The following is a 10,094-nucleotide window of genomic DNA, read 5'->3' on the forward strand; positions in this document are numbered from 1 at the left end:
TTTCCTTTATCCTAAGTTACACAAGCCTAAAATTGGTAGTAGTTGCTCACCTTTGAGTTTGTTTTTTAATAGATTACCAAATGAATCTGAGATCATAGGCAATTGCACTGATGTCAAAGGCCTTGCTTGCAACTTGAGAGTTATGCTTTTATGTGTTCACTGGGAACATGTGTAGGATTGTGGGTTTTATGTTAGTGTCTTATGTTTGTGTGGTTTCTGTTAAGCCACCAACCTCCACAGCTTTCTCAAGAGCTAAACACGTTGATTCACACTCTTAAGGTAGCCTTTTTAACTTGGGTTACCCTGACATTCAGGCTCATGTTTGTATTTTCTGTCTTCATTTTTCATCCAGATTCTAAATTAGATTTCAAAGTGATGAGATCAATGAGAATTCATCATAGGAAGAGAAACTGAAAACTTTTGAGTAATTCCGATTACATTGTCTTTTTGAGGTAACAGTGTGGCCCTGGGGGCAGCAGCTAAAGAAACAGTAGGTAAAATTCTGTAAAAGTCTTACTGCCGTGTGAATAACTGATTCTTAAGCTGTACACGGAAGCACAGTTGTGCAACGTTTGTGTTTTCCTCATTAGATGTGTCAGCTTTGGTCACTCATCTAGTGTCATGTGCAATCTCCGTTGTGTATTACCAGTCAAAGGGGTGGAGTCTAGGGCCATTAGCGGGAGAGTGAGGCTGGTGAAAGGTGAGAGTAGGTGACTGTTTGCCTGTCACATGCCAGGCCCTACCCCCATGACCAAAGCCAAACCAACAGCCCTAAGCAGTGCGCTGTGAAAGCAGAGGGGTGCTAGTCAACTTACCTGTTTGCCTGTATTCACCTCCAAAGGGCTCTGGCAGTCTTAAATTCTGCTTACCTACTTGAGATGATGTGTACGCTAGACAGAATGCCGGCACACACACACACTCTGCAGGGAAAGTAAACGTCATTTACTCTGTAGTCTCAACTGCGCAGCATCTCTCCTGAGAGGCGGAAACGCCATGTGTTTATTATGAACTCTGCGGACAACCTCTCTTTAAAACATAACCTTCACTTGAGACTCAGATTATTTACCTACCCAATCTGAGTGAATTCCAAGGCACGTCCTCAACTCTAAAATTACATCTTTTGTCACCACCACCGCCACCACCAGTCATCGACTTAACTGATAAGCAGTGCACTTAAACTGGAGCCAGGCTATGTTCAAACACTGAGTGTCTCTCCCAGTGCTATCAGGGCCTTCCTGTTGAAGCCCTGAGATGTTATAAAATATTTCACTTGGTTTTTCTTCCAAGAAGAGAAGTGGGTGGTATACAATCTTTATTGTTGAGTCTTCTGGGATAAGGAAACCACATGCAAACTGCAATTCATTTCTCATGTTTATTCCTTGAACTTGCCTTCTAACTGTTCTGCGTTAGCCCTGTGACACTACAGTATATGTAGTTGGCGCTCATGTGTTACCTAGTTTCCCTTCCCCAGGATTTGCTGATGATGATATAGTAATTGGTACCCCAGTGCTAGTCAGTTTTTCTGGCACTATGAAAACTCAGGGTAAGCAGAAATTTTGATAATTTTATTTTATTAATTTTTTTTTTTTTTGGAGATAGGGTTTCTCTGTGTAGCTTTGGCTGTCCTGGAACTTACTTTGTAGACCAGTCTGGCCTTGAACTCACAGAGATCTGCCTGCTTCTGCTTCCCTCAGTGCTGGGATTAGAGCCACCACACCAGGCTGATGATTTTTTAAAAAATTTATTCTTAGGGTTTTTTTTTCCCCCTGTAAGACTTGAATACTGTGTTAGCAAATCACTCTCTTAGAGTAATTCCTCTTTTGGAACATTGTCTCCTCCCCTCTGTTAGTACCACTCTGGAGGGACAGATTCCCTACTCCCTGCACCAGTATTTAGGGTAGTAATGATACTTCAAAGAAAAATGATATTAATGTCAAAGTTCCTCTTCATGATATATGAGTAATTTACTCTTTTTTAGTGAATTTGTGGTAATATCTGTGTGTTGTAGAAAAGCAAAGAAATCCAGGAAGAGCTGGCTTGTAGTGTCTCTAAGCTGCCTGTGATTAGGCAGTTTTCCACATCTTGTCCAGGCATGAAGCTAAGCCACCTGGATCAGTTCTGAATTCTGGCTGCCTGTTTACAGCCGGTGGCTTGGAGTGGTCTGACTTCTTGAAGATGGTGAAAGACCAAACTCCCTGTGGGGCTTTGAGTGAGGCTCAAATAGATTGTCACCTGCAAAGAGAATAAAACGTTGCTTAGCATAAAGCAAAGATCCAGTCGTTTAGGGAGCAGCAGGGTAAGGAACGGTCAGTGTTATTTGAAACAGCTGGTGTGCTTTGAATGTACACACTAAATATAAACGTCATGGCTGGCTCTCATATCCCGTGGACAAGCAGGGTGATTTAAGTTGATGCTGTTTTATTTTGGAGGCATAACTACTCAGAAGTGAAATAGTTTGTGTACACTTGCACTACTTCAAAACTGACTCATTTCCTGCTTATTTCAGCCAATTAATTAGAACAACTACTTTTTAATGCTGCTACCAAATTGCCCATTTTAATGGTTAGCTCAGATTATTTTTCTTTTTACCCTCTGTAGGTCTCATTCTTTTCCTCATTAAACTAGCAACAGTGTTTACATATGCACACTTCTTTCTTTTGTTTTGTGTGTGTGTGTGTGTGTGTGTGTGTGTGTGTGTGTGTATTTTGCCTGCGTGTATGTCTATACACTGAGTGCATGCAGTGCATACACAGACCAGAAGAGGGCATCAGATTCCCTGGGACTAGAGTTTCAAATAGTTGGGAACTGCCTTTGCTGGGAACTGAACCCAGGTCCTCTGGAAAGAGCCATCTCCAGCCTCTGTGCACGCTTTATGAAAGGCGTGCAGATTCTAATTGATCTGTGATTACTAAACAGTTTTGTAGCAAGAACCTGGACACCTGTGGATCTTAGCCTCCTCAGGGCCTCCTGGAGCCAGTCCCCCCCATTCCTTAGCCGGCATCAAGAGATGGCTGCTTTAAAAGATGCATTATTTTCTACTCTTCCAAAATGGGGCTTATAAAGTACATGAATATTATTCAAACCACTAAAGTGTTCACTCTTTTGTTAAACAAACAAACAAACAAACAAAAAAAAAACCACCTCTGATCATTAGGTCTGGGCTGAGCATGGTAAATAGTTTTTACAGGAATTTGTTTGAGACCAGTTAAATATTCTGGGTTCTACCATACCAAATGCACTAAGGCGTCGCTTTCGCAGAACATTGGAGAATGAAATTCAGAACTTAGTACAAATGAACATAGTCATAGAATAAATAAAAACTTGTGCAGACCCTTCAGCCAAAACACACTGAGAAAAACAAAATCACTCCACCTGCCTCCTGTTCTGTTTGGATTTGCCCCAGCTTTCTGGTTTTGTTGTTGCTGATTAATTACAAATTATCCATTTACAGAGTGGTAGCAGCTCACTGGAGTTGGCGCCTGGGGGGGCGGGGACTGGAGGTGTGATGAGCTGTGAGACCCCCCCCCCCCCCCCCCGTCTTGGTTTCCTCCAGTTTGTAGGCACACTCTCATGGTTACTTGCCATCACGTTTTAAATAGGCTGGAAGTGCTGGACCATTTAGGGAATATTGGTCCTGAGTTGTATTCTGGTGTTCTGCCCTACAGTTCCTTAGTTTCTGAAACAGAGAACTTTACGCAAGCCTCTAAAATGATGCCTTTTACCTGCATGCTTAAGTAATGACCCACATGACCAGGTATGGTGGCACACGCTGGTGATTTTAATCTCAGCACGTGGGCGGCTGAGGGAAGAGGACCGTGATTTGGGGCCAGCCTAGGCTACAGAGCGGGGGTGGGGTGGGGGACACAACAAAACAACAACAATAGTACCTGAAGAGCAAACCAGACAGTAACCAATGAAAACACTCATTTCAGAAGTATACGCTGTGGAGGGTGAGCCCTGGCTTTGTGAGTGTCTGCTCAGTCTCCCGACTTTGTAGTTAGATAATTAGAAATGACAAGGGACACAGTTGGTGGGTGAGGTGATTATGTATCTCCGTCCAGCCATCCTGTGTCCATCAGAAGGCTTATAGTTCCCTGGAAGCATTGGTTTGTATCTGTGTTTAGGGATGGCAGTAGGAGCAAATGTTCAGTTTTGTTTTTTGATTGAAATTGAAGTCACGTGCCAGGCGTGGTGGCTCAAGCCTTTAATCCCAGCACTCAGGAGGCAGAGGCAGGCAGATTGCTGTGAGTTCAAGGCCAGCCTGGTCTACAAAGTGAGTCCAAGACAGCCAAGGCTACACAGAGAAACCCTATATTAAAAAACCAAAAAAAAAACCAAAAAAAAAAAAAAAAGAAAAGAAAAGAAAAAAAGAAAAAAAAAGAAAGAAAGAAAAAATTGAAGTCACATCATCCAGTCAGCGCTTCCCTCTTTCCTGTGCAGTACTTAGGATACTTAGCATGAGCACGTGAGCACATCAGCCCACTGCCAACTTTCCTAAGTGTGATGCGAGACCTTTGAAATTCTAATTAATTGTGAAAGGTATGGAAGGCCTAATACCACGTTTCTGCATCGTACAAAATGTCTATTAATTAGGACAGTTGGCTTATAGCTTCTGCAGACTTGGGTAATAGCCTCTTAAGTTTCAGTTATTGCTCGAGATGTTTGTTGAACTTATTATTTGTTGAATGAATGTCTAACATACTGGTTCCCCTGTTGCTGTGATATACATCGTCAGTTATTTGTTTTTTTAAATATTGTTTGGGAATTCCATAAATGAATGTGTTTATTAAGGTTTTATTTACCTTTATTTTGTATGTGTGAATGTCCCGCCTGCATATATGTGTGTGCAGCACCTGTGTGCAGGGCCTGTGTGGGCCAGAGGGGCTAGCAGATTCCCTGGCACTGGAATCACAGACAGCTGTGAGCTGCTGTGTGTTGGGTGCTGGGAAATGAACCCAGTCATCCGGAAAAGCAGGCATTGCTCTCAGTCACTGAGCCATCAGTAAATAAAATCGTCTTGATTTTAATTTTTTTTTTCTTTAACTTTCAGGGCGTACATGTTTAATAACCTTGACAGTTTTGCATGCGATGCTATCACTCATTGGCTAGTTGACTTAGCCAAAGAAGAGTTAAGAAGAAAGTGCACACAACCACTGAGACTACTTCTAGTTTGTTAGAATGCTCATGAGGAATGGATACAATAAATGTAATAGTATTTTTTTATATGCTATCACTGTCTCTAAGGAGTGTGAGGAAAGTTAACAAAGGACGAGGAAATGAGTTTGTCTGCAATGGTATCTCGATGCACATAAGTCTACTGAAAATATTTCAGAACTGGAAAAATTCACAACATCGAATGCTCTCTTTTCTAAAATGTGTGGGAAATGTGGACATTTTTCATGCTTAGAACAGTGGTATGGGGAAAGGGAAACCATGATTTCTTTTGCTAGCCCTATCATGTTATTCTAAAACTATTAATTAGAATGCAAAAGTAGAATAAAGACCCCCCAAACTAAATTTCCTTTCTTCTAAGCAAAATTGCCACAGAGATGGAACATCCTAATTTAACCCTTGACCTGAAGGTGTTTTCATTTTCACTCTCTATGAAGATAAATTGGCAAGATGTCCTAAACGAAGAGCATGCTAACAAACTAGTGGAAGGAGGTTGGGAAAGTAGCTGACGTGGTGGAGCGCTTGCTTACCATGCGTGAATCCCCCAGTTCCTCCCTCAGTACACATTGGTAATCCCAGTACTTGGGAGGTGAAGGCAAGAGGATCAGAAGTTCAAGGTCATTCCCTGTAACCTAGTGAGTTTCAGGCCAGTCTAGGATACTTGAGAGTCAGTCTCAAGAAATAAACATCATAGATAGATAGATAGATAGATAGACAGACAGGAAAAATGAAGAATGTTGAGACTTTTGACTTAGTTGGTGGTGAAAGAAGAGGTTAAGGTTAAAGACTAATCTCCCTTTAAACACAGATCTGAGTCGGGAGTAGCTCTCTATTTTTCAGAAGGATAAGCTGCAGTTTTGCTCTCAGGGAATTCTTTTCTTCTTCTTCTTCTTCTTTTTTCTTTTTTTTTTTTCTCCCAGTGAAAAAGCCTTAGGAAGGTGACTTCACTGACTGGTCATTAATAGTGCCCTGTGTTTCCATAACCTCTCCAGATGAAAAGATTCTGTGCTTCTGACGTGATATGTTCATAGCCAAATTATAAATCTTATTGTTTTGTAATATTGAGATAAATCTACTTATATTTATTTATATCAATGTGCATTTTGGTTTTGAATGTATATCAAGATGATATGTAATAAAAATCATTTTATTTAAATAGAAATAAATAAATAATCACACTGTTGTCTCATTAATATTTGAAATTTCTTAATTGTGAATATTTTATTTCTAGATAAGAGGTTCTTTTTCATCTCTCCATAAATAGTAAGACTGTTATATTTTGGCTATCCCCATGTGAATTATTTTCAGCTCATTTGAAATTCTACATTCTCGGCACATCACCTTCTACTATTTTTCTGGTATCAATTCACTGAAAGATAACCACATTAACATGTAGGCTTTGAATATAGTCTTTTCATTTCTAGTTGTATTTTAAATGTGGACTGTTGTATAATATACATGCTGTGAGGCTAGCAATGACTGGGAATCCATTGCTTCAACTATTTTGTTGGTTTTGGTGTTAAGAGACTTAAAAAAAATCCACATGCAAAAACTTTCACATGCAGTTTGCCTGATACTTCCTAAAACAGCAGAAATAACAGTGATTTGGTTATTCAGAACCGTCTCAGAGTGTCACATGCGCATGCTACCTTGCTCTGGTGCTGAGGCTATCAAGATAATCACAGTGTAATGTCTGTCCTCAAGCCAACTTTAGCTTAACAGTGAGGCACTTTGTATATACAGGGAGTAAGAATATAGACTTCAGTTATACCACACACTTATGCCAGATATGGGCACTTATGCTGTAGTTTTGAAATGGATGGATGGTGTCTGGACTGTGGATGATGCCACGGCACAATGGGTTCAGAAGCAGATGACGGTGCCCTGTGTGTTCACTTTAGGAGGTTTTTCCGTTCCACCTGATCAAGTTGAAAGTTAATGAGGGTAGGTTTGTGATAACACATACTTCAGATATTGAGAAATGCTGAACTTGAACTTTGACTATTGCTTTTAGACTTTTCGAGGCAAGGTCTCACTGTCAGAGTCATGATCCCCCTGCCTCAGCACCCTGAGTGCTAGGATTGCAGGCATTCAGTACTAGGTCTGGCTTCAGCCCTAATATATGAATGCCCCCTGAACAAAATATATAAAATTGGACATGGTTATGTTGAAATACTTGACACTTTCTGAAACTTATTAACAATTTTATTTGAGCACTGTGACTCTTAAAATATTTCACTGGTGTTCCTTTGAAGAAGTCTGGAAAAGCAGCGTGATCCTGTTAAAGTTATGGCATGATGAAACCATAAACAATGTACTCTATTCTTATTAAAAAAAAAAACTTGCCTCAGAACTACTATGTATCACCATTGTGAACGAACAGTATGTATAAAGTTGCCCATATGTCTATTAACTGTGTTGCCTAATTTTTCTCCCTCAAGGACTTGTTGCTGTTGTTGCAGTGATTGATAGCATACTTATGGTCAAAACTCTTGGGGCCCTTTTAAAACCAGAGAGAAGCTCTGACTCTGACTCCCAAGTACAGAAGAGGAAGGATGTCCCAGAGTAAGAAGAGAGCAAGAATCCACTCTCCATCTTTTCACCCTGTTTGGGTGGGTGCTCAATGGATTATACCATGGCTGCCCACACTGTGAGATTGCTCTTTATTTACACAGCTGACGCAAATGCTTCTGTGGTCTAGAATCATCCCAAGACTCACCCAGAAATAGTAGCTTACTAGCTATCTGGGAAACCCTTTTGTGAGCACAAGTTGGCATATGAGGTTAATCATTATTACTCTGTGTGTGCGTGTTTGTGTGTGTGGGGGGGGGGAGGAGAGATGAGAGAGGAGAGAGAGGAGAGAGATCTGCCTTGAAAACTCTCGTTAAAATCAGGACCTCAAGATTTTTATTTCTAAATGCCTTTCTTCAGTGAACAAAATTAGGGTTTACAAATAGCCAATTCCAAAATGGAAGCAGGGAAAAAATTAAAAAAAAGAAGAAGAAGAAGAAGAAGAAGAAGAAGAAGAAGAAGAAGAAGAAGAAGAAGAAATGAGCATGAGAGATCTTCTAAGTATCAGAAATGAAGGGTTTCAGAAAGTAAGTATTCAACCATGACAGTGACATGTTCAAAAGAGTCAGTGCCCGGCAAGGGCAAGCCCCGACCAGGGAGGCCTGAAATCCTTCAAGCTAAGACGTTGGTAGTAGATAACATATGTAATTACAGAATAGTTTAAGTCCATTTAAATGAACAAGAGGAAAACTCCCAGCAGAATTGTAAATACACAGAGGAATTATATATTTAGAAAAATAAGCGTGAGTGGAAGCACAGTAAATGATTTCAGGCAGACACCATCAACGGATGCTAGATTCACCAGTGAAAATCTGATGAGGCATTGGGTCATTGTGCAATACAGTTTTTAATTCTCTGTCCCACACTTAACTCTCACACAGGACACCTCCTACCTGAAAGAACTTTGTAATATTAAAAACTTGGAATTTATGCTTTACCACTTGGTCACTGTGATGCTAACTATGGGGAAAAAAATAACAGATCTTTTGAATGTGGCAAATAAGAACTTGGCATCATTCTATGGTATTGTTAAATTTTTTTGCAAGTGATAAAATACACAAATTACAGATTCAAGTTATGAGGAAACTTCAGGGGTTAAAAAAAAAAGAGTAACGTGGACAGCCTACAAAATAGACGAACTGCATTTCTACAATGTAATAGGCTCATGTTAGTTGAGTAGAAAGGATAAAATAAGCTAATTATTAAAAAGAAAAGGGGCCGGAGGATGTAGCCCAGTTGTAGTGACCCAGACCAACCATGTCAGTGTTGTTGACAAGGTCCCTAGTTGGAGGATGGGCATGGAAAGGAAGTAGGGAGTGAGCATCAGAAGCTGGGGTAGGGGAGCTACATGGCTGATGAGCCAGGCCAGCACTTTTGTTAATGGCATGGTTCTTTTATGCACCTCCAATGGGGAATCAGGAAACAGTAAAACCCATCGGATAACAAACTCCCATATCTCAGCTTCCCCTTTAGTGAGATACAATCTGTGTGGGCAATGGAAGCACATGATATGTACGTACTAGGGAAATGTCAAGTGCCGGTTTCCAGACACCAGGCCCTGGTGCCAGTCCACTGCTAGCCTTGTCTGTTATGACCTTGGCTAACAGAGAGGTGAAATGCCCACATTCCATCATCAGGGCCTCGTGGCAGCCTCTAAGCCAGCCTAGCCCAGCCTCTGCTTGTCTCCCATGTGTGGAGCCCTCACTTTAATCCCCAGTACCATGTGAATTGGGTGCAGTGGCACATACACCCAGGAGGTGGAGGCAGGAGGATTAGAAGTTTGAGGTCATCAGTTACATAGTCTTTGAGGCAAGACTGGATACATGAGAACGTTTTCTTTTTTTATGAAAGTAAGTGGTGGTGAAAATGAAACAGTAATGAAGAAATCCTGTAACCCAAAAGCTAGATGGGGGAGGGTACCAAAACTCAGACACACAATGACGAAATAATCAGTATCAGAGATATAACAGGTAGCACTCACTGCAAAGACTGCAGAAAGGTAATATGGTTAGCAACTTTAATTGTCTTTAATGCACCAATTCATGGGAAGGTACAAATTATTAATCCTGGCCCAATAATCAGTACAGTTCCTGGATAGCCCTGTATTAGCTCAACGGATTTTATTTTAGTTTGTGTGTGTGTGTGTGTTTTTTTGTTGTTGTTTCTTTTTACTTTTTTGAGATAGGTTTACTTTGTAGCCCAGGCTGGCCTGATATTCCCTGTGTAGTCAAGGCTGGCACTGAACTCTCGGTAATCCTGATTCTGTCACCCAAGATCTGGAGTAATAGCTACAAGATACCATGCCAAGCAAGAACTGATATTTTATTTAAAACCTGTTCAGGAAAAGAAAA

General features: G+C 40.8%; 1 protein-coding gene across 4 annotated transcripts in view; it reads left to right on the forward strand.

Annotated features, from left to right (window-relative positions):
• The window catches only part of CD55 (CD55 molecule (Cromer blood group)), a 29,843-nt gene extending 22,087 nt beyond the window's left edge, over nucleotides 1–7,756 (forward strand). For 2 of the 4 annotated variants that reach the window (XM_084778638.1, XM_084778640.1), the window contains one exon: nucleotides 7,614–7,756. In XM_084778638.1, the coding sequence (XP_084634764.1) occupies nucleotides 7,614–7,741 (128 nt within the window). In that variant the 3' untranslated portion in view covers nucleotides 7,742–7,756. Of the gene's footprint in view, nucleotides 1–5,050; nucleotides 6,351–7,613 lie in introns of those variants that run through there. The other 2 variants (XM_084778639.1, XM_084778641.1) reach the window with 1 other exon arrangement.
• The last annotated feature ends 2,338 nt before the right edge of the window (nucleotides 7,757–10,094 follow it).

Source organism: Acomys minous (genome assembly GCF_964271855.1).
Source record: "Acomys minous genome assembly, chromosome: 1".
Classification (NCBI taxonomy): domain Eukaryota; kingdom Metazoa; phylum Chordata; class Mammalia; order Rodentia; family Muridae; genus Acomys; species Acomys minous.